Source organism: Rhinatrema bivittatum, chromosome 1 (assembly GCF_901001135.1).
Source record: "Rhinatrema bivittatum chromosome 1, aRhiBiv1.1, whole genome shotgun sequence".
Classification (NCBI taxonomy): Eukaryota; Metazoa; Chordata; class Amphibia; order Gymnophiona; family Rhinatrematidae; genus Rhinatrema; species Rhinatrema bivittatum.
In genome coordinates, this window is record NC_042615.1 from 373,895,306 (window position 1) to 373,921,093 (window position 25,788).

Here is a 25,788-nt window from a genome sequence, read left to right on the forward strand (position 1 = left end):
AAGTAACTATGGACAAGCAACAGATTGGCCTGTGGCACTACCACCTGGCATTGATGCCACCCTAGGAAATGACACAGGCTGTGTCAGTATCACTCTTATGAGTACATGCAGGGATTCTAACAATGGCTCAAGGAGGGATGGTGCTGGTCCCAGTGCTATCGGTACCTGACACCGAGGCTCAGCATTGCCTTCCCCACAGCCTAATGCATGCACCTTTCCAGCTCCTCCTCGAAGAACATCGATGCCCAAGACCGATTGGGACCCAGGAAATGTAACCGCATCCTCTTTTGAACTGAGAGGAGGATGGGTGGTGGGCATTGGAACTAGTGAAGACCATTGCATACCCCGGTTATCAATGGAAGATTGTTGCTCCTCACCATGGGGATGCATTCAGGTTATCATAGTAGAAGCTGGTGTATCCCCATGCCTGGCACTGTGCATCAATAGAAACTAATGCAGATTCTTCCTCAGCTTCCCTTAATGCTTGGTTTGGTTCTTCCATGGTGCTGAGACCGAAGATGATGAGCTCAATATCTTTGACCTGTGGGAGGTAGATGATGGCCTGGCTCCGGCATCCCTAGCAGCCATTGACAATGATGGAACTGATTATCCCGCCAATCTTGATGACTCGGTGTCCATTAATAAGGTTTGTTTTATTTATTTATTTATTTATTTATTTAACGCTTTTCTATACCGGCATTCATGATGCATATCATTTCATGCCGGTTTACATGGAACAAGGGGTAAACATTAACTTAACATTGAACAAGAGGCAAAGTTACAAAAAACAAGGTGGAGTGAACTTGGACATGAGGTAGCAAGCGGCTACAGAAAAAAGGAGAAGGACTTAAACTAGTGGTAAACTAGGGGATGCCTGGATCTATAAGGAGTGCTTTCCTACATGTCTTTTATTCATAGTTCAAACCTGTTGCGGGAAGGCTTGTAAGAATAGCCAGGTTTTAAGTTTTTCCCGAAAAGTTAAAAGGCAGGGTTCAAGTCTGAGATCCGTAGGCATGGTGTTCCAGATGGCAGGTCCTGCAGTCGAGAATGCCCGTTCTCTGGTGGTTATATGTAGGGTGGTTTTAGTTGCGGGAATGTGTAGTGTTCCTTTGTACCTTTCTCTGATGGGTCTTGTAGAAGTGTGAAGTTTGAAAGGGATCTGCAGATCGAGTTGAAGCTATTTGTGGATGGTTTTGTGAATGATGGTGAGGGACTTGTGTAAGATTCAATAGTTTTGTGGCTCCTTGCTGCTCATGTCTCTAATGCCGATGCATTGGTCTTCTCCAGCCCAAAGAGTCATTCCATCTTGTCAAGCCGGATCTTATGTCCTTTAGGGATCATCTGGGCACACTTGCAACCCTGAATGCTGTGCGATGCCCCCAGGCAAACGATACATCAATCATAATTGATTGACATAATTCTCAAGCATCAAGGTCATGGCTTAAGCCTGGGCATGGACATGCCAACTTGAAATAAAGGGGACACAAAATCTAACTTGGTGGTGGTGGCTTACGATGGCTGGTGGGCACTGAATGTACCGCTGCCCTGGGGAAGACTGCAAATGAAAATTTACTCTTAAATGCAGAAAAGCCTGGCTAAAGTTGATAAGGGAAGAACTGGAGGGACCCCGTGTCGATTGTATGTGAATAACTTGAGAAAAACACAAGAAAAAAAACCAACTTCTTAAGAAGTTAAAAAAAAATAGAGAGAAAGAAACTCATTCTTGCCATGATACACGAGACTCCGAGGAAAAACTATTCAGGGGTTCTGGGGGGGGGGGAAATTTTTCTACTTATTGGTCAATGGTAGAACACATTTAAAAAATGCTCTGCAGTGGTTTCCTTACTGGGTATGTCTCTGGAAACTTTCTCTTTGGGAAAAGTGGATGACCTTTTTTATATATGTGCTGCTTAGTTGGAAAGCAATGCATTCTTGTGTGGTGGCTAGAATCCTTCTCTCCTATGTGAGCCTTTTGGCATAAGAAATTGGTGGACTTGCTGTGTTTGGAGTCCTGGTCTATTAAACTGAAGCCCTTCTCTTCTGATATTTGGTCCCCTTTTCTATCAACCTTACCTACTGACCTTAGGAATGTTTTCACTCGAAATATAAACCAAAGTGAACTGAAGACCTCAGCAGAATCTCAATCACTGTTGTCCAGTCCATGATATATATTCTGTCTTCTACCTTCACAGTTTTGTTTTCTTTTTGTATTACTTCTTATGTCTATGTGACATTATGTGCATTAATTCATTGGATATAATGTGTTGGTTTTCCTACCTCCAGATATCCAATTCTGATGTAGTTTGTGGGTGGGGTGGCTGGGTGGTTGTTTCTGATGGTGCCTTTGTTCTTGGCCTTATATATCTTTCTTTGAATTTTTTATTTAAAAACTTTTAAATAAAATTTCTATGAAAAAAAAAAAAAAAGAAACTGAGGGAACCCTGCATGGATGCATGATATTATGCATGCCAAGCATCCTCAGAGAGGCTCAGTCAAAGTCCTAGAAACTTTGAAAAAGGTTTTTCTTGCTGGGCTCCATCCAAAAATGTCACCCATATGTAAGAACTGCAATCCTGCTTGTCCTCAGAGAAACTAGTATTTTGTTTCTTTTTTCATATTTTTATTTTTGGAGATAAAACACCCCAATATAACAAAGAAAGAAGTAGAATAGGAGAACTATGCTGAGATTCAAGCAGCAAAAAAAAAAAAAAATGAGGACTCACGATGACCCCTGTCATTGAGAAGACATGTTTGCAGGGTAGAAAAGGTAATGATAAGCCACACAGCCAGATCACAGACTTATGTGTCCAATATGAGTGCGCATCTGTAGTATACACTTGAAGGGCATTGTTAGATAGCATGTTACAGACATTTCTGCAGGGGTGTGCTTTGCTGAAGTGGGGCGAGTGTCTCTCTTACCATCTTTTTCAGCGATGACCTGTGTCAGGAGGCAACTTGACATTCGTGTATTAAGGTGTGGGAGGAAGTTCTAGCTGACAGGATACTGCTCATGCCTGCACTACTCTCTGGGGTGGCCAATGTTTCCTACGCTATATCCCTAGGGCAATAATTTCCCCAATGCATCTTATTATTTTTGATGCTGCCTGCCTCTTGGCCCAATGACAGTGATATGTAATGCCACCACATTTCTTCTAGAATGGGTTACTACTGCAAACACATGGCAGAGGACTGCTGGCTTGCCATCTGACTAACAGAAGGGGCCTTGGGATAGGGTTGAGGAAAAGTTTCTCCCTTTTAATTCCTTTCCTATGGCTTTTACTTGGAGTGGCAGAGGAGACCTCAGGCTAGTACTGCTGCCATCCCCTGATGCCAATCATAGCAGGTACTGCTTCTGCAGATGATGGTACATACCAGCTTTTGTCAGATGCTCCAATACCTTCCTTTGGCTGATGTCCTTAATGCAGTGAATACACTGAGCACCTTGAAATGATCCCAGATCAGAGATGTCTTGTATGATCTCTTCTCTGCATCCTTGGGGGCTGATGCTGGTCCTAGAGTTAAGGTTGAGGGTGAACTGTGAAGAAAAAGGCCAGGTCCTTTACGCAACCTCTCTATTTGCACTGCTTGCTCTTCCTGGGGGTTGTTCTCAACACTTTCAGTATTATCTATCTTCCCTATCACCTCACTGGAGGTTAAAATGCTACTGAGTAGACTTCATAAATTCTCTTCAGTTATTAGTTTTCAATAGCTCCAGATTTAGAGAATCTTAGATAAGATTTTCCCTCAGAATCAGTTGTTGAAAATACTACATCCATTACCTCAGAAGGAGTAACATCTGGAGGATTATGCTGCTGCCGGATTTGGGTACTGCACGTCTGCTGCCTTGTCCTTAACTCTACCCTGCTAATACCAGCCTGAGATGACTTTCCTAGATTTCTGTGGCTAAAAAAAAATCTCAAGTTTAGGAGCAGGTCTCCCTTTCTTCTTACTGCTACTACCACTGCTGCTTGTTCTTCTCACAGGCTGGGCTGACTCTGCAGCAAGTCCTCTGCCCCAGTTATATCTTCTTCTGCATGTTTCTCACAGTGTAATGATGGATTTGAAATGCCTATTGGGAATTTTGATATCACAATAGAATTAACTGATATTGTACGAACACTCCCAGTATTACTCTAATACTGAATGTGTGAGTCTGTCACACATACATTCAATCTAGTGCATAGACTCAATTCACTTCAGTGCTTAGCAACAAGAAAGCCAAGTTTTAAGCAGATTTAGCAACAGTGGTAGCATAACCACTGTTTTTCTAGGGCTAGGGCTATCTCTCACATTGTGTGCAAAAATATCTCTGTCATACACACAGACACATATATAGGGGCATATTTGTAATCTTACACGTGCAGGGTACATTTGTGTGCACTACCCAGTGCGCACAAATGTACACCCGATTTTATAATATGTGTGCGCTACCGCGTGCATGTTATAAAATCCGGGGTCGGCGCGTACAAGGGGGTGCACATTTGTGCACCGTGAGCGTCGAGTCCTAGGGGAGGCCCAATGGCTTTCCCCCTTCCCTCCGAGGCTGCTCTGAAATTGGAGTGGCCTCAGAGGGAGCTTTCCTTTCGCTCCCCCACCTTCCCTTATCTAACCCACCCCCCTGCCCTATCTAAATCCCCCCCACCTTTATTGCAGGAGTTTTGCCTGCCGGCTGGCTGCCAGCCCACCAAACCCCAGCACAGCCACTGTGCCGGAGAACTCGGGACCACCTCCGGACCAACACCCCACCCCAGTCCCCGGACCGCCCCCAGCCCCCCCCCCAGCCCACCCCTTTTTTAAAGCTCCGGGACATATGCATGTCCCGGGGCTTGTGCGCACTGCCAAACATAGGCAAAACAGACTCGGCGTGCGCAGGAGTAGGTTTTAAAGGGTTACACGCGTAACCCTTTGAAAATCTACCCCATATTGTTTATGTTTAAGTTTATTCATTTTCTTGATTAATTGTATCTTTTTATATTTGTAAAACAGAGCAATGTACAGTGTATGTATTTGCACTGTTGACTGATTCCTTCTGCACACATGAAAGATTTGTAAGAAACAGGACCAAGAAGGCTAAGCTATGCTAGTCTTCACTTCAGTCTACAGCTAAAAAAAATCTTGTCTTCACTGGCACTGGCATTACTTCTATCTCCATGCTTCTCCTGCCCTGCCTCCAGTGATCACAGAAAGTAGTGTCACTGCCTCTCTCTTTCAGTCACAGTGAGTGAGAGACCACTGACTGCAGCAGAGAAGATCAGAAGCCAGTGCTTTCTTTTTAAAAGCTTTTCTTCTACTCTGACAGCTTCTGAATATACAACTTGTTTCTGCAAAATTTATCTTTATTTAAGATTTATTAATCCTTTGCACAATAAGATTAAGGGCCAGATTTTAGTATCTACGCGCGGGTTCGGCGCACGCAAGGGGGTGCACGCTTTTGCACGCCGAGCCCAAGGGGAGCCCCGATGGCTTTCCCTGTTCCCTCCAAGGCCGCTCCAAAATTGGAGCGGCTTCAGAGGGAAGTTTCCTTCTGCCCCCCCCCCCCCACCTTCCCCTACCTAACCCGCCCCCCCCCAGCCCTACCTAAAACTCCTCCCTGACCTTTATTTTAGAAGTTGCGCCTGCCTCTGGGCAGGCGTAGGTTGTGAGCGCCGGCCAAGTGCTGGCGTGCAATCTCCCGGCGTAGCAGCCCAACGAAGGCCTCTGTCCATGCCCCTGCCCTGCCCCAGACCACCAACACCCTGCCCCTTTTTTCAAGCCCCAGGACCTACGCTCGTCCTGGGACTTGCGCGCATCGCCAGGCCTATGCAAAATAGGCTTGGCACGTAGTCCCCCTGCGCGCGTGAATCTAGCTGGATTTGTGCACGTGAATCCAGCTGGATTTACGCGTATAGGGCTTTTAAAATCTGCCCCTAAGTGATTACATACACAATATTTATTAAAAATAAATTGAAAAACATATACAAGGCAAAGTAAAAATACAATATAAGCTTAAAATAGCACAAAAAAGTATAAAAACATACAGTAGAAAATACAGAACATATAAATAATACCTGCTTAATCAGACATAAAAAAGGGGCTTGCCTAAAAATATATGTATTAATAGAGAAAATTGTGTTTTTTTGCATATGCTCAGCCCTTTCAGTGGGAGAATGCCAGTGTCATTTGAACCAGAAAGCAGCTATAAGCCAGTTAAAAGATGCTTCACCATGATTTGTCCATCTGGTGTCCTTGTCAGCTTGTTCTGCCTTAGCTCCCAGGAGGCTGCTGTTTTACACAGGCAATGGTTGACTGCTATAGTTACTAGTTCTTGCTTGCTCCTGCCCTTTGGACAGTAAAGAAGTAGGCTTGAATGGGTCATAGACTTGAATGGACAACATAAGCAAATGAGATGAAAATTTTAATTTAAATTCATGGGCATCCTCCATTCATTTCAGGGGTCCAGAAAAGAAATGAAATTGGACATATTCATTGCATTATACCCATTTCTTTCAAATGAATGTACATCCTTATGAAACATTTGGGGTAAATTTTAAAACATACACGAGGGCATACATGTGTGCCTGCTACCCGGCATGCACACATATTCGCCCGATTTTATAATATGCGTGCACAAACATGTTATAAAATCGGGGGTTGGCGCGCACAAGGGGTGCACACTAGTGCATCTTGTGTGCGCCGAAGCCCGCGGCCTTCCCCTGTTCTCTTTCCCCTATTCTAACCTTCCCACCCATTCCCCTAACCTTTCCACCCCTAGCCCTATTCTAACCCTCTGACCTCTATCTTACCTTTTGTGCCTGCCTTGGGGCAGGCACAAATTGCACGCACCAGCAGCCTTCCGGCACATGATCCTCTGACACAGCGGCAAATGGCCGCTGTGCCGGAGGGCTCTGGCCCTGCCCCCACACCCCTTGCTCCTGTACCCACCCCTATTTTAAAGCCCCAGGACTTATACGTGTCCTGGGGCTTTATGAATGTCGCTAGGCCTTTATAAAAAAAAAAAAAGGCCCAGCGCGCGTAACCAGATTTACGCGTGTAGAGCTTTTAAAATCCAGCCCTTTATGTTTGAAAGAATGATGGATGTCAGGTTATATATTTAGTAGATGACAGATACCAGAAAAGGGCAGTGTGCATAATGACAGTTGGGATATACTCAGAAAAAATGGGGAATGACATACAAGTAGTTGTGGGGTTATGAACAACCTTATACTACTGCCAAAACCATAAGGATGGGGCATGATAGAATACTACAGAAAATAAGTATTAACATTTAAAAAAATAGGCAACTATGAAAATTAAGAGGAAATAAGGTGGGGAGAAGAATTTGTAGGAGGAAGAAAATTTGAACTTGATTAGAAATGAGGAAAGAGATAAAAGGAGCAAAATGATCTGCATGAATCAAGGGAACAGTATTTGTGTTAGGAAGGTTCAAAAAATGGCATGAATTATGTAACAGAAAAGGGAAGAGTGACAAACAGAAACAGAGAGAGAGTTCAGAAGAACGGTGGCAGAATAAGTGAAACAAAAAAAAAAACAAAAACAGGGGTGGAATGGTGATAGTAAGTGAAACATGTAAGAACAACTGTTGAGCATGAAAGAAAAATAATGCAGACTACAGTGGAGAGAAAAGACTGAGCTTCCATACTGCCAGTTTAATGGGTTAAAAGTGAAAAAAGGATGTGAGCCCAGCTCTTTAGCTATACTTCAATCTAAATATTCCATTTATATTTTTAAAAAAAGCCTGATTGAACTCTTGATTGCATTAACATCACAAATTCGTTGAAAAAATGAAAATTGTATTTTTAAAACATTGATTTATATATATATATTTCTCATTTTCGTTATAACAATGAAGTGTTAGTTTGCTTTCATTAGTGTTTCTTTAGCAATAAAATGAGTACTACTAATGAACTAATCAGTATACTAACTTTCAATTACTAGATTTCCATTAGATTTGTAATTAAATAATAAAATCTGAGATAGTTGAAATGTACTAGCTGAACACGGACTAGAGTCTATCTACTAAAATCTGAGGTGAGAACACAGCACACAGTCAGACTCATTATCTCAGCAGTATACAAATCTGATAATCTATTTTACCTGTTTTGAAAAAGAAATTAAAGAAAGAAAAACAGACTCTCATTATTGCCGTGGGATTTGAACATGAAACAATATTACAACACAATAAAACCTTGATAAATCTTACTTTTGATAGATCGGTGGCATAAAATAAATAAATATAAATAAAAAGAAAGGGACATTTTTATTGTTAGAGTTTAAGACTGCATGTCATAAACAAGATCTATCATTACTGATCTGATATAAAATGTCTGTTTTGTATTCAAAATAATACAGCAAGGTAATTTCTAAACTTAAAATAGAAAAGTTCTGAAAAAAATATTTTATTTTATAGCAAAGAATACAGTGTAAAAATGCACTTTTGTGAATCACTCAGAAGTTCATTTCTACATTCCATACTCTGGCTTCTCAAAAGATTTTTCTATATGAATAAAATGTAATTCTAAAAATTTTTAAGTCAATTCTATTTATTCATATATTTAATTAATAACTGATAGGGATAGGTATTTCCTTGTAGTAAATGCATCTTAGAAAGGCTGAGTTTAATTCAGAAAGAAGGAATGGAATATCCATTTATATTGGTTTGATATAAAAACATCCTTTGCAGGCAGAATAAATAAATAGGCATTTAATGGAGGATATAAACAACATTTCTATGAAAAGGGAGCTGCTATTGCTAGGTGATTTCAATCTGACTGGAACATGTTGACTACAGTGTCTTCTGGAAGCAAGGAAGTCCTGGATTCTCTGCAGGGAGAATTATTCTGTCATCTGGTTATAGGACCCTCAAGGGAGAGGGGTGATACTAGACCTGGTACTTAACAAAGAGGACATTGTTTCTGATGTTATCATTGATGATCATCAGGGATACAGTAATTATCGAATGATGTGGTTCAGTATTAATATATAGACAATGATGATTCATTCTAAGGCAAGGTTTCTAGATGTCAGGGAAACTAAGAGGGTCATTCGTTAATCACGTTAGGGTGTTATTGAGTGGGTTAGGGCTCTAATGCACGTGATAATTACCGCACTGCGAAATGCGTATGCAAATTTAAAATTAGTATTAGAGTGGGAGGAGTTTGAGCGTAATAAGTGGAATTGAAAGCCGGTTAGCACTGCGTGTGATAAAGTAACGCACAGCAACACAGGTTTTAATGCGGGAAATAACTACACCTTTTTTCTCTTGTGTTAGGCCTGTGATAGCTGTGCATTACGCTCAAAATGGTATTTATCCCAAATCCAGGAGAGGGAGAGGGAGTGGAAGAGAGGGCATGAGATAGAGAGAAAGAGCCTTTGTGGAGGGTCACTTATAAATGAACTTTTTATTTCACTGTAAGAGGAGACATTATAAAGTCGGGGTCAGGTTTGTGGGGTGGGATGGGTTTTGGGGATCAGTTTTATATGCAGTCAAAAGTACAAACAGCACAGTCACCATCAGTGAAGATTTAATGTGATTTGGAGGGATGAAAGGTGAAAGAAAAGCAGATTTGTACCATGTTCTCGCTACCTAGCTGCAATCAAGGTAGGTAGAGAGTAACCTGTAAAAATCTGCTCTTCTTCCTCCCTCCAAATCATATTAAATCTTCACTACCAGTAAGTGTACTGTTTGTATGAATGACTGGGCATGTAAAACTGATCCCCAAAACCCACCCCCTCCAAAAACCTCAACCCATCTTACCGTGGTATAAATAGCTTTTTTTTGAGCCTCTACAAAGGCTCTCTCTCTCTCTCTTATTGTCATTCACAATAAACACCTTTTCAGCCGCTAACGCAGCTGCAATACATTACCAGTGTGAGATGTGATAAATAACATGCATTGAGATAATGTTATCGTGTGTGTGGTAAATACCTATGCAATATCAGAAAAATTATCCTAACCATGCCCCTTTTAATTGCGAGCACTATTTTTGCTATATTTATAGCAAAATGATGAATCTAGGGCTAACTTTGTTAAAATTGGGCAATATCTCAAGGAGTCAGCTATGAGGGAAAATCTAAGAGACGTAGAAGAGCAGTGGGCAAAACTAAAAAGAATATTATAAGGTAACTGACTTTGTATTAGGAAAATAAAATAAAAGTAAGAGAAAAAAAGAAGATGCCATGGTTTTCTTCAGTAGTAGTTGAAAATATAAGGAAAGAAAGGTTAGTATTCATAAATTATAAATTATTGCAGAAAGTGGATGACAAGCAAAAATATCTGAGTAAGCAGCAAGGAGACTGAAGATGCAACTGGAGGAAAAAAACCAGCAAATGTGGAGAGTCATTCCTCAAAATGCATTATGGCGTTAACGTATGCACATTTTTTGAAGGGGTGGGATAGGGGAGGGGTTTGGGTGAGATTAATTAAAATGAGGGGCAATATCGCTCCGTGCAATAGAATAACGCATGATATCGCATGTTTCTAATGCCGAAAATAACTACACCTTTTTTCCTGGCGTTAAGCTGTGCAATATGCCCGAAATGGCTGTAACACAATTTGTGCTAAAGATTTCAAATTGCATTTCAGCCATTTCTGGGCTTGGAGAAGGAGAGGGGGGAGACAGGGAGTGGAGTGGAGGAGAGAGAGAGAGTGAGTCCCTGGGGAGGCCTTCACAGTATTCAACTATTTATATCACAATAGGAGGGCCAGCTAATAGTTCAAGGTGAGGTGTTGGTGGTAGTTTAGGGGCCAGTTTTAATAAACAGAGTGAGACGTATGAACAGCACAGTACACCTTGGCGAAGATTTGACTACATTTGGAGTGAGGAAAGTCTCACAAAGATGATCATGACCTGAATTTGACTATGACCTTGGTTCTTATGACATTATAGTTCACTTGTTGTTTGTTCCTATGCTTCTCTGCTCTCCTTATGGTTTTTTGTACCCCTTCCCCTTCCCCTGTTACTTGTAATTTCCGTTGCTTTTGTTCCATGTAAACCGAGGTGATGTTTCGACTAACATCGGTATAAAAGACTTTTAAATAAATAAATAAATAAATAAATAAATAAATAAAAAAAATATTTTTACAATGCTCTCTCACTCTAGCTTGATGGAGTGGTATGGTACAGGGGGTGAAATTCTTTTATGTATGAAACAAGAGCAGAATCAGGAGGTGATCATATCTGATGTTCTCAAGGTGGGCAAACAAGTGGATAAGGTGACAGCAAAAGCCAGATAGATGCTTGGGGTGCATAGGGAAAGGAAGGATCAAAAGAATAAAGGGGGTAAAATTGCCTCTGTATAGGTCCCTGGTGAGATCTCACTTGGAATATTGTGTACAATTCTGGAGACCGCACCTTCAAAAGGATACAAACCGGATGAAGTCAGTCCAGAGGGTGGCAACTAAAATGGTCAATGGTCTTTCTTGTAAAGAGACATAAAGATCTAAACATGTATAACCTAGATGGCATACAGGGTAGGGGAGATATGATAGAAACATTTTAATACTTCTAAGGCATCAATATATAGGAGGGAGGCCTATTTCAACAAAAAATGAGGCTCTGGCATAAGCAGTTATGGAACAAGGGTGAAAGGGGATTTATTTATAAAATTTTGTACACCGCCTATCAACATTACTAGAGTCAAGAATAATCTATGGAAGTATTTCTTTTCAGAAAGGGTAGTAGATGCATGGAACAGCTTCCAAGTGGAGGTGATAGACACATAGGAAATTATCAGAATTCAAGAAAGCATGGGACAAGTACAGGGCATTAGGGATGTGCATTTGTCCAGGATGAATTAGGCAATTTCAACAAAATTTCCTAATTTTTCCTGTTTCGGGGAATCCAAAACCCGAAGACATTTTTCCTGATTTTCGGGAAAAATTCTTTTTCAGGTTAGTGCACACTAATGAAAAAATGTTAGCGCGCACTAACAGGAGTTACTGCGCACTAACCCCGTTAGTGTGCACTAAAACGAAAATTGGGTCTCCCTGAATTTTAAAGGTCCGAACCTCGGGAAATCCAAAATTTCCTGCAGCTTCGCACATCCCTACAGGGCATCTCTGACGGAGTGGTAGGGATTGTAGAGATGAGCACTTAATGTAGCTAGGCAGACTAGATAGGCTTTATGGTCTTTTTCTGCCATGATATTTCTATGTTTCCAAGAAAGTATGCTAAACCCAGCAAGCAATTAAGTAGTCACTGATTATAGGACAGTGTGTGCAATAAAATAATTCAACAAGCTAGCTTTGATTTCAGGTACAAGTCCAACAGCAAACAAGAACTGAATCAAAATCTTATAAGGGCATCATAATTATAAAATGCCTTTGTTTAGGATTAAAAGGATACATAGATTTAGGGGATAATATAGGTAATGTCATTTGGACTTAGAGAGTCTGGATATCAGGAGAGTTCTGCATCTCTCCTGCCACTGAAATAACTGGAGCCCCAGGAATGTTTTCACATTTCAGGTGTTTGGGTTCTGGAGTCAGGTGTAAGGTGCAAAAGAGGTTCTTGCTTCATGGGGGGGGGGGGTGGATAAATTGCCCTGGAGGGGGCTCCTCCTTCTTGGAAGAGACAGATAGGCAGGAGTTCCTGATCGAGGCATCAGAATTTGGACCTGGGGCAGGGGAGTAAATAGGGACCTTCGTTTTGGAAACCCCCATACTAACTGACCAAAAATGAAAGGTCAGAATGGAGGATTTAGAGCTGCAGTGGGTGCACTAAAAATGTAACACCTAGTCCGAGGCCATGTTAAGTTTTTTGGCTTTACTGAGCCCATAAAAAGTAGCAAGTGTGGAAAGAATACCACTATTACCAGTGGATCAAGTACATTCTCATTTTGATATGCTTCTCCCTCATTTATATACACGTGGCTCAGGTCCTAGCAACTGGAAATGTGTCTTTTACTTACTCTTGAAACTTAGGGGGTCATTTTCGTAGCGATAGCTAGATGGGGGCGGAGTCGGGGCACAGTCAGCCCCGGAAGAGGAGTTGGGGCAGAGTCGGGGCGGACGTGGCAGAAGCTTCACTGGTGGTGAAAAGATAAGAACCCTTTTCGCTGCCAGTAGCACGCCCAATAGCGCCACCTTTTACGATGGCGGTATTGGGTGCGAAAGCCAGCAGTGATGGCACCGCGGAAGAGCTATCGCTGTTGGTTATCGCAGGACTGCCCCCTGCTTCGCCTCCTCCCCCGTTACCGCTGGATTCTCTAAGGTCTGTGACCTTAGAAAATCCATGTCTTAGTCAATTAACTCCAACTTTGTTTAAATGGAGATTTTCTTCTTACATCAGTGTGGGGTAAGTATGTTAGAATTCATCATTAAATAACAATGAGAAGAAGAATCTGCAGGGGTGTGTGTGCTCCCTGGATTAACATAAGGTTGTGCTTAGAGTGGGAGTGTTTTAAAATTTCTGATTTAGGATTCTCTGAAGTAAACACTGGTGTCAACTGCTGCATCCAAGAAAGGAAGGCCATGCTTTCCTGGGATCCAGAGTATCAAATTCAGGCTTCTGGGATATGCCTAGATGATCTATGGACAACAATATCTTTATGGTAGTATCAAGGAGATTGCTGATATGTATTGCTGAGAAAAGATCATGTAAAAAGGATCTGAGTACTGATAAGGGTTTGCTTAAAAATGTAGCTGAGCCATATGGAATCTGGCAACTGATTAAGATCTAGGAGTTCCACTATATGAAAAGGATATGTTGAAGACATGTATTATTTTTCTGCTGCTTTCTCTGCTATTTGATTCCTGTGACTCATCACTGATGTGATTTTTATTCTTGTGATTTTAACCACTGGCAACTTCAGAAGAATGAAAGTTTCCATTCTGGAAAATACCTTTGGAGTGAGGCATATTTACTAGATCTCAGGGCATTGGTTCAAGGTGTGTGTCAAAGGAAGAGAGGAAAGGAAGAATTGTGATATTGGGATTACAGTCAGATGCTCACAGAGAAGGAAAGCAGAAATGGGTGTTTTCCCTTTGTACAGCATGAGAAATACAAGCCTTGCCTCTCTAGGTCAGGTCCATCACACCATCTGCCTGACTAATTTTGTAAAATTTGAACCTACAGATACTGGTGTGAGACTCAGAAACTCAGCATCAGACATATTTATTTTATATGCTCTGGGTAGGGGGTTACAAATAGATAAGCATTTATTTTAGCACTTATGTAACATTAAAGCTTAATTGCATAGGGCGCTACATTGTCAACTCAAACTAAGTAGATATCTATCTTGTCTAAGGTTGACAAAATAATTTACATTTTTTCAAGATTTGTAGTAAAAAAGTATAATATTAAAAAATAAAAAAAAAGAATGCTCAGATTTTATTTTCCTATGGATTTCAGAGGAAATTCAGGCTTATTTAACATGGATGAAACTGTTGTGGATTGTAGTAGAAACTGGTCTGTAAAAAAAAAAAAAACCTGCAGATTTTGTACAAGTTCTTTAGATTGGTTCGTGAACCTCTCTGAAAGGAGTTCTTAAGTTATTTGGTGAAACATTGACAGTTGTTGTCAAAACTACCTTGTATTAGTTAATGCCACATGATTTGCTGGCTTTATGGCAAGTTTTCAAAGCATAGCCATAGGAGACTGTCAGCAAATTATAATGCCCAATTTTTCTCAAACATTTCATTGAGAAAAATAAATTTCCAACTCAAAAGCTACAGTATTGCAATACATTATCCATAGGCAGAATAATATTAAATAGTGCCAGTCTTTTATTTTAACAGGGAAACCTCACTATGGCAGGAAAATCTACCACTAAATGGTCAGGTCAAGAGCAGGATCCTAACATAAAAAACAATCATTTCATGTGACTTTTCTTCACTTCACTGCAAAGTATTTAATATAACGTAGGATTTACCAGATCGATAGGCAAGCTTTTTAAGGTACACCACACATTCAGGGCTAAAAGAAATAATGTATTTTATCGTGAGATTCAATTATGATTTCTTTATCTTTATCCCTTTGATGTGTTTTTTCGTTCTTTTCCATTTAGCAAAAAGCTGATTTTCTGGATGTGCTCTAGTGACAGTTATGCACTCGTGCTCTTTATTGTGTGGCTCTTGCCTTACGGTAGTTGGAGCCAAATTCTTTTCTCATAGGTATCCTCATTACCAGTTGCAGGATATTTGGCAGTGCGCTAATGCTCCACTGCACTAGCTAAGATTGTGAGAGAGCTACACTCGGTAGAATGAACAGGATTATTACGTGAAAAGCAAATAAAAAATAAACAAAAGTGCAAAAACTCACACTTTATCGGTCCCATAACTCCTGTAGTCCACTGCTGCTGACACTGCCACTATCAATGCAGGCATCCCGTAGCCAACCAGGTAAAAGTACTTCCTGCGTGAGTGTTCACTCTCAAAGACTTCCACCAGCATTATGTAAAGCTGTACCCCTTCCAGGAACATCCAGGTGAAGGCAGCCAGGAAGAAGAAATGAAGCAGAGCTGCAAATACTGCACAAGCAATCTAGAAATGAAAAATTAAAAATAACGAGTGGAGATTCACTCTCTGTTTACATATGCATAAACTGGATATATTGCAGTATAGCTGGTTGATAACAACTATTTGAAAAGAGCTCCTGAAAAAAGGAGTCAGATGAGCAATGGAGCTCTGGCTAAAGCATAATGTATTTTTTTTAAATATTTTCATACATTTTTTCCACTCACTATGAAAGGTTCTAAGCAAAACAGAAAACTCACTTTTAAACTAGAATAATTTAAGTTATTTTCATGTAAGCGGAACAAGTTAGAATTTAAAAGACATGAGCCTCAATGAAAAAGTACATGCCAATATACCTCTAAAAAACCTGCACTTTGAATTCTGATGCCTGTGACGTTTTCAGAAGACACAGCTATGCACACTGAATAAGAAAGCTTCCAGATCCTAACATGACAAAATAACAAAAGCGACCTACAATTGCTATGAAAGTTTCTTTGCTGCAGGCCTTAGCATTTTGTCATTTCTTTAAAGGAGTGAAGATTATGCAGATAAATATATCAGGAGAAGGGATGTTAAAACTGTGGTACTGAGATGAAAACATGTTGTCTCATAAATGAGGTATTAAAAAGAGAACAAGAAAAAATGACTATAGATGAGAAGTTACTTTACAAGAACATGATGGAAAAAACAAAAAAGCAACATAAGCATACAGAATTTAACTTCCAAAGAAGCAAAACCTACTTCAGCTTTAATCAGCATGCATCCTTTTCACAAACTTGCCTTAATCTTAACCAAGATTTGCATTGACATGTTCCAAACCTTGATGATGTTTGCTAAGTGGGATGCCAAGATTTGGTCCTGAATCCCCAAACCACCATCACAATGTGGAACAATTTTGTAATGAAATTTTGGTATGTTCCTTCAAGCAAATATCAATTCAGTGGATAGAAATAGTATTTGTGTGGGAACCGAATTACATTATGTCTAATCTTCCAACCAATTCTGATAAGGTTTTATATAGTTAAGTCAGCAGCTGACTTTCTTAACCATAAACTAGCATTTTCTAGTGTTTTAAACCTAGATTTTTTAAAATCAGATGGGAAATTGAATATACCAGTTGAACACAATGCTTGAACATTAACAATAACATTGTACTGGATACCTTTTTGAGCATTCATATGCAAATAGTACTGATGACATAGAACCATTTTGAGACTCCAAGACTAAAGAGCATGCACGTCAAACAATTCTCTGTCACAGTCAAGAGAAGGAAGTAGGCTTGTCTGTAAAAACCTAACAGACGGAACATTCATTTATGACAGATTTAAATAATTGACAAGACCACAAACAATGCCACATCAATCAGTGATGATTACAGAGAACTTTAAAGTTTAACATCATAAAAAATGCTGTGAAATTATGTGTTACCAACATTGGACCATGGTTTCAGCTAGTTGCCAAAGCCACAATACTTATATTGAAAAAACCTCAAAACGTCTTTCCAAGCTTCCGTACACTTGTAATCAGGAAGCCATGCCAGAGCCTGAGTCTGAGCTGAGAAGACATGTGGACAATTCTTATTTGTGTTCAATAACTTGCACTTAATCCAGTTTTCTCAAGGCCCAATGCAGCTACTATAAACCCTACACTATGTAAGTTGATAATAAATATATCTGTTGCTGCAAAAAAAAGGAACTTTAAAAAAAATATCCTCGCATTTTATCATAAATACTCCCTGAATATTCAATGAATGTGCATTAGCATGTGTACTTTTTCATTTCATTTCTAGATAAAGAACTCCAATTGTCTATTACACATATCTTACTGGTTGATCAGTCCGATTAATTCCAATTAGGAAGAGAAGCTCTGCCACAAATAGGCTGATGCAAAGATTTTTGTGGATGGTGTTCCTGTCACTCTGAAGTCCCCGGAAAAAGCAGAATGTGAAGATACAGATCAGAAGGCAAACGAGAGACAATAGGATCCCAACCCATGTAATGACATCCAAGAGGAGATCATGGACTGCATCCGTGTGCTAGAGAAAGAACAGAGAAATACAAAAATCAGTCATGCTAGTTGTCAGCTAATTCCAACATGCAAGATTCTTCCAGATTGTAGGCATCCTACATCATTTATTGAGCCAAGTGCTTTCACAATAAGTAAAGAAGAACAGAATATATGATGGCAGATAAAGACCAAATAGCCCACCCTTTCTGCCCAGTTATCTTCTCTGGTTCACTACCACTTTTGCAGACAGAGATTTCTATACCCTAAACCAACACCAGCTCTCCTCATCCCCCCAAACTATATCTTTTACCAAACTTCTCCACCCTGTTGCCATCATTCTCCTCTATTTCTGTCCCAAGCATGCTCACAGATTTATTTATTTATTTATTTTTAGATTTTTATATACCGGTGTTCCTATATGAAATAAAGATCACATCGGTTTACATTGAAACAGAACATGAAAATTGCCAAAAGGCATTACATAGAACAAGGTTATGAAACTTGGAACAGTGTACATAATGTACAGATGTTAAGGTTATAACCATGGCTACTCTATGTGAATTTCTCCAGCCTTTTTGGAAGTCTGATGCAATCATCTACCACTCTCTGCCCAAATGCTCTGTAAATTCCTCTTTTTGGCCATTTCAAGTATCATATGATAGTGTAAATACACAAGCTCAATCCATCATTTTTTCTATCTGTTACTCCCACTTACCATTAGCACTCACCCTGTTTCTCTCACAAGCATGTTTAAATTTTGTCATAATTGTGGTTATCACTAGAGATTTGCATTCATTTAAAATGAATAACATATCCAAATGAAAAATAGCTGTGCCCAAAAGAAACAATGTTTTCAGGTATTTTTGGATCATTTAAAAATAAGGAGGCCTCTGCTGCCACTTCGTGGGATCTCCTTGGGCCTTCCTCAGCCCCTCTGACACTCCCATCCCCTGCCAATAAGCCAGGGCCTGGTTCTACCTGGCTGAGTTGAGTCAAGCCCAGCTGGAGCCCCCCTGAATCTCCCGCTACTTGGAAATGAGCCAGGGCCAGCCAGTATAATATTTTAGTATGAAAATGGCAAAAATGAAAATGGCATCAGCCTGTCATGAGATCTGTGTCATTTTGATGTCACCATGGTGCCAATTTCAGGGCCAGCTGGTGCCATTTGTTTTTTAAGAGACATGGTGGGGCAGGAAAGAGTATGACTTGCTCCTGCCCCTTTCTTCAATCAATACCCCCATAGAAGGGGTAATAGGGGCTGGGGAGGTACTTGGTCATGTCTCATTTTTGGGGGAGAGGGGCAGGGTAATTGGATAGTTCTCAAGGAGGTCCCAGCTGGACTTGACTCAGCCCATCCAGGTAGGCTTGGGCCATGACTTACTGACATGGGATAGAGGGGATCAGTGAGGCCCCCAAGAAGAAGTGGAAGGGGCTTGGGAAGTCCCTGTTTCAGATTTATTTTTTATTTGGTTTCTTATTATTTTTTTATATTTATTTTGGTTTGGCAAGCAAACTGAACTGAAATAAACTTTAAAAGAACCTGAAGAATGAACAACAACCCCCATCCCCAAAACAAAAAACAAACTAAAATACAATTTTGGGGACTGCACATGCCTACTTTTTACAACCTCTGCCAGAGGGCTATTTCAGAAACTCTGCGCCCTCTAAGTAAAGGAGTATTTTCTCATGAATCTTCATTTCTGGAACTTCATGGCCTTGACTCTTTGGCCTTGAGTTTATTTTTCTATGGAAGATGCTACTTTCCCATGCTTTATTGAAGTCTTCATTCAAGTAGCCATTTTCTGAACTATTTCTATCTTCTCAATGTCCTTGTAAAGATACAGACTCGAGAACAGAACAGATGTGGTCTCACTAATGACCTCTATTGACACACAATCATCTCCCTTTTTTCCTGCTGATGATGCCTCTTCTTATGCAACCAAGCATACTGTTAACTTTCGGTTGCTTTATTCTAATGATTGGCCAACTAAAAGTCATCTGAAATGATTGCTCCAAAATCTTTCTGGTTTGATAGTTTCCAGTTCTTGTCCTTCTAAGTGCTACATAAGTAATACGTTTTTGGGATCCCGAATGCATGATTTTACATTTTTTCTCAGTAATGTTGTTAATAAAGACGTAAAAAAGAATCAATCCCAGTACCAGTCTCTGAGGCACCCCACTTCAACTTTGCCTTCAGCAGTATGGACTCTTATCATCACTCTCTGTGTCCTGCTGCTCATCCATTTCTAGCTTTCTGGACTACACTCTTGTCTTTCAGCTTGCTTTCTAGTCTTCTATGTAGAACAGTGTTAATCTTATTGAAGTCCAGCTAGGAAACATCTACTTCTCAGATACACCACTTTTGTTATCTTGTTAAATAACTCATTCAAATTTGTCTGACCAGATCCTGCCTTTGTGAAACCATGCGCTTGTATCTTATCCTCTACTTGATATGTTTTAAATGTTTAGTCTGTTTGGTTATATGTTTGTATTACTGTTAACCACTTTGAACTAATTGCATATGGTATATAATTTTTTAAAATAAAAAGGTGTAGAGCTATCTATTTTTTAAAATACATTTTCCATAATTTTGCTCACTACTGATTAATGGGTCTGTAGTTGCCTACTTCCTCTCTGCCCCCAATTTAGTGTAGCATGACCACATCCACTATCTTTCTGGCCCCTGGAATCTCCAAGGACTTCAATGGATGGTTTTATAGAACTGTAAGAAGTGAAGTCAGCACATTCTTGAGCTCATTCAGTATCCAAGTGCAAATACTTTTGGGTACCATAGCCCAGTCCACTCATTACCTTCTATTATATAATTTGGTTTGTACTCATTTAACATTTTCAATGCTATTCATCACTTTGGATCCATTGCCTACCCATTTTTCTTGAAATACTAAGCAAAGGAACCTATTTATAAATTTTGCCTTTCACTGGTCCTCCTCTTCACAAATTCCACTTTCTCTATTTTTCTTACTTATTGATTCATCTCTCCCTTGTATATCCAAAAACATGTATTTCTTCATTTAATTATCAATTTCTCCTCCATCTGAGCCTTTACTCTTCTAACCACCCTCCATGGCTCTTTTTGTTTTTCCTGAGTGAAATTAGATAGAGCTAACATGAATGTCTTTCATGTGTGCTTTTAATCTCTATACAGTTTGTATTTTCTGTGTGGTCTGTCCAGCCAAAAATATAAGACTGTGTTAATATGGAGAAAAAGAGTATAGGTTTAAAAAGGTCAAAATCCCTTTTTTTGGTGAATTTATGACCTACACTAATGGTCTAAGTCAACCGTTCAACATCTCTGCTCACCTTTTTCTCAATTTAAAAAAAATAATGAATACAGTAGAGTTCTCATTAAGCAGTCTTGCAATAACTTTGAATTCTGAAAACAATCTGGTAAATATCAAATCCTGTGATACAAAATGCATCTGTATGATGCATGCTGCATATCACGATGAAGAGGATTTCACTTTCTAGTTATAAAACTATTTCTACGATTGCCAACCCAAGACGGTAGCTGTGTATATGGCATTGTCACAAATATAATTCAAAATAAACCTATTGCATACATACTAGATTATTTGTCATTACAGATGTGGAAATCTTTGGCTGAAAATCAGAGAGGGGGAGAGCGAGAGAGAGAACTTTAATAGGATGAATAGGACTCTCTATATAAGTAGAAACATAGAAACATAGAAACATAGAAACATAGAAATGACGGCAGAAGAAGACCAAATGGCCCATCCAGTCTGCCCAGCAAGCTTCCCTCATTTCTTCTCTCATACTTATCTGTTTCTCTTAGCTCTTGGTTCTAATTCCCTTCCACCCCCACCATTAATGTAGAGAGCGGTGATGGAGCTGCATCCAAGTGAAATATCTAGCTTGAGTAGTTAGAGGTAGTAGGGGTAGTAACCGCCGCAATAAGCAAGCTACACCCATGCTTATTTGTTTTTACCCAGATTATGTTATACAGCCCTTATTGGTTGTTTATCTTCTCCCCTGCCGTTGAAGCAGGGAGCTATGCTGGATATGCATTGAAAGTGAAGTATCAGGCACATTTGGTTTGGGGTAGAAACCGCCGTAACAAGCCAGCTACTCCCCGCTTTGTGAGTGTGAATCCTTTTTTCTTCTCCCCTGCCGTTTAAGCAGAGAGCTCTGCTGGATGTGTGAAGTAACAGTTTTTCTTTTCCCCTGCTGTTGAAGCAGAGAACTATGCTGGATATGCATTGAAGTGAAGTATAAGAATGGAGTGATCAAGCTAGTTGAAAGGCATCAGGAATAGAGGAAGGTGGAGGTAGTAATTTGGATATTTGGTTTGGGGTAGTAACCGCCGTAACAAGCCAGCTACTCCCGTCTTTGTGAGTGCAAATCCTTTTTTCCACATTTCCTCTTGCTGTTGAAGCTTAAAGTGATGTTGGAGTCACAGTAACCATGTGTATGTTTATTGAATAAGGGTATTGTCTCCAGGCAGTAGCCATCATTCTGGCGAGTCACCCACTCTTCATTGGCGGCCTCTTGACTTTATGGATCCACAGTGTTTATCCCACGCCCCTTTGAAGTCCTTCACAGTTCTGGTCTTCACCACTTCCTCCGGAAGGGCATTCCAGGCATCCACCACCCTCTCCGTGAAGAAATACTTCCTGACATTGGTTCTGAATCTTCCTCCCTGGAGCTTCAAATCGTGACCCCTGGTTCTGCTGATTTTTTTCTTAAGGTAAAGGTTTGTCGTTGCCTTTGGATCATTAAAACCTTTCAAGTATCTGAAAGTCTGTATCATATCACCTCTGCTCCTCCTTTCCTCCAGGGTGTACATATTTAGATTCTTCAATCTCTCCTCGTACGTCATGCGATGAAGATCCTCCACCTTCCTGGTCGCCCTTCTCTGTACCGCTTCCATCTTGTCTTTGTCTTTTTGTAGATACGGTCTCCAGAACTGAACACAGTACTCCAGGTGAGGCCTCACCAAGGACCTGTACAAGGGAATAATCACTTCCCTTTTCTTACTCGATATTCCTCTCTCTATGCAGCCCAGCATTCTTCTGGCTTTTGCTATCGCCTTGTCGCATTGTTTCGCAGACTTCATATCATTAGACACTATCACCCCAAGGTCCCTCTCCTGCTCCGTGCACGTCAGCCTTTCCCCCCCCATCGAATACAGTTCATTCGGATTTCCGCTCCCCATATGCATGACTTTGCACTTCTTGGCATTGAATCTCAGCTGCCATATCTTCGACCACTCTTCCAGTTTCCTTAGATCCCGTCTCATTCTCTCCGCTCCTTCCGGCGTGTCCACTCTGTTGCAGATCTTAGTGTCATCCGCAAAAAGACAAACCTTACCTTCTATCCCGTCCGCAATGTCGCTCACAAAGATATTGAACAGGACCGGTCCCAACACCGATCCTTGCGGTACACCACTTAAAACCGCTCTCTCTTCAGAGAAGGTTCCGTTTACCGTCACACATTGTCTTCTGTCCGTCAACCAATTTGCAATCCAGGTCACCACCTTGTCACTCACTCCCAAGCTTCTCGTTTTATTCACCAGTCTCCTGTGCGGAACCGTATCAAAAGCTTTGCTGAAATCCAAGTATATGACATCGAGCGCTCTTCCTTGGTCCAATTCCTTGGTTACCCAGTCAAAAAAGTCAATCAGATTTGTCTGACAGGATCTTCCCCTGGTGAATCCATGTTGCCTCTGGTCCATCAATTCTCCGGACTGTAGATAGTTCACTATTCTCTCTTTCAGCAGAGACTCCATTACTTTTCCCACCACCGAAGTGAGGCTAACCGGCCTGTAGTTGCCAGCCTCCTCCCTGTTCCCACTCTTGTGAAGCGGGACCACCACCGCTCTTCTCCAGTCTCTCGGCACCACTCCCGTTTCTAGGGATCTATTGAACAGGTCACACAGCGGACCCGCCAGAACATCTCTGAGCTCCCTCAATATCCTTGGATGAATCCCATCAGGCCCCATGGCTTTGTCCACTTTCAGGTTCTTTAGCTCTTCCCACACATTTTCTACTGTAAAAGGATTTTCATCTATTCCACTTCCCTCCAGTTTCTTGTTGTGTAGAGATGGTCCTTCTCCAGGGTCTTCTTTAGTGAACACAGAGCTGAAGTATTCGTTTAATATTTCTGCCATTTCTTCGTCTGTCTCCACACATTGATCATTACCACCTTTCAATTTCACTATACCACTTTGGACCTTTCTCTTTTCGCTGATGTATCTGAAAAATGTTTTGTCACCATTTTTTATCTCCTTGGCAATCCTCTCTTCTGCTTGATTTTTTGCCAACTTGATTGTTTTCTTCGTCTCCCTCAGTTGATACAAATATTCTTCTTTGTGCTCCTCCCTTTGGGATCCTTTATATTTCTTGAATGCTGTTCTTTTAGCTTTAATTTTGTCAGCCACCTCCTTTGAGAACCAGATAGGTTTCAATTTTCTTTTGCTTTTCTTTATGTTTCTAACATATAGAGCAGTTGCCTTGGTGATTGCTCCTTTTAGATTGGTCCACTGCTGATCCACATCTCTCTCGTTCTCCCATCCTTTAAGTTCTTCCTCCAGGTACTTTCCCATTTCCTCAAAGTCTGTGTTTTTGAACTGTAAAACTCGGGTCTTTGTGGTTCTTTTCCCTATTCTATTAGTGATATTAAACCATACCGTTCGATGATCACTGCTGCTGAGGTGGGCGCCCACCTGGACATCTGAGACATTATCTGCATTATTGAGCAATAAGTCGAGTATAGCACCTTCTCTCGTGGGTTCCAACACCATTTGTTTGAACAAAGATACTTGCATGGCATCCATTATTGCTCTACTATTTTTAGTTTCTGCAGAGGGGATTTTCCAGTCTACATCTGGCATATTAAAGTCACCCACGATCACCACTTCTCCCTTCTTACCTATCTTATGGATGTCTTCAATCAGATCTCTGTCCAGCTCTTCCTTTTGGTTTGGAGGCCTGTAAACCACTCCAATATAAATGGACACTCCGTCATCTTTTTTTAGGTCGACCCATAGAGCTTCTTCTTTACCCCAACTTCCTTGTAGCTCAGATGCTTGGATGTTGTTTCTGACATAAAGAGCCACACCTCCCCCTTTTCTATCCTCTCTGTCCTTCCTTAACAAGTTGTAGCCTGGTATTGTTGTATCCCATTCATGAGATTCTGTGAACCACTGTATTAGGGCCCATTACACTCAGGGCAAGTTTGGGGAGGTAGTGTTAGTTTGGGGAGGTAGTGTTTGGGGAGGTAGTGTTACATAAACAGTCAAAGGAATTAACTGCAAATTTGAAATCACGGATGAATTTCTATCATTTGAATCAATGAAAGGTATTAGGGCCCATTACACTCAGGGCAAGTTTGGGGAGGTAGTGTTAGTTTGGGGAGGTAGTGTTTGGGGAGGTAGTGTTACATAAACAGTCAAAGGAATTAACTGCAAATTTGAAATCACGGATGAATTTCTATCATTTCAATCAATGAAAGGTACAAAAAAGGAGTTGATTTGTACAATGCAGAATATGCATGAGATAGATTTGCATACACTGGGCCTCCAGTGTATGCAAATATATCTCATACATATTTATTATGGATAGCCTGAAAATCTGACTGGCTAGGTGTGCCTCCAGGAGACAGCTAGGAAACATCGTGATACACAATAAGAAATTCCAAATATTTAAGAAATCAATATAAACTATAAGTTTCTATCTTACGGGGTTATTTTCTAAAGGCGTATTTCGTGCGATAAGCCTCTATCGCATGCGAAAAGGCCCTTTTTGCGTGCGATAGCATGCAAATTTGAGTCGAGGTGGAGTCAGGGCAGCAAGGGGAGGAGTCAGGGTGGCGAGGGGGCAGACTCGGCGGTGTCTTCGCTGGTGAGGATAATCTTACCAACATTATCGTCGCCAGTAGCGCGCCCAATAGCACCACCTTTCACGGTGGTGCTATTCGGTGCGAAAGCCATCAGCCAGCACACCGCAGCCGACGAAATCACACTGCCGTGGTGCAAAGGCTGCAAGTTATCGCAGGCCTGCTCCTCCTTTGCCCCCCCCAGTTTTTGCTGGATTCATCATTCTGCAAAGAATGATGAATCCAGGCCTTATTTCTTTGCATGCTCAAGTTCATAATCAAGTAAAAATATACAAAATAAAAACAAACAAATCACAATATAATCATATGATTATTCAAAATCAATACTTTTAATATCAATAAAAAGCACTTCAGCGTGTCATTGTCAAAGAAGCAATATGCAAAGGGTAATCCCCTCACACGGACCATGTTGCACCATGAGGCTGCATCAGAAGGGACAAAATAATCTGACA

At 40.7% G+C, this 25,788-nt stretch overlaps 1 protein-coding gene across 1 annotated transcript in view; it reads right to left on the reverse strand.

The window, feature by feature from the left end:
* Positions 1-25,788, reverse strand: part of ADGRL3 (adhesion G protein-coupled receptor L3) — a 2,126,115-nt gene that overhangs the window by 268,557 nt on the left and 1,831,770 nt on the right. Inside the window, exons 17-18 of the mRNA XM_029600930.1 lie at positions 17,280-17,489; positions 15,261-15,481 (exon numbers count right to left, since the gene is read on the reverse strand). Of these exons, the coding sequence (XP_029456790.1) occupies positions 15,261-15,481; positions 17,280-17,489 (431 nt within the window). The remainder of the gene's footprint in view (positions 1-15,260; positions 15,482-17,279; positions 17,490-25,788) is intronic.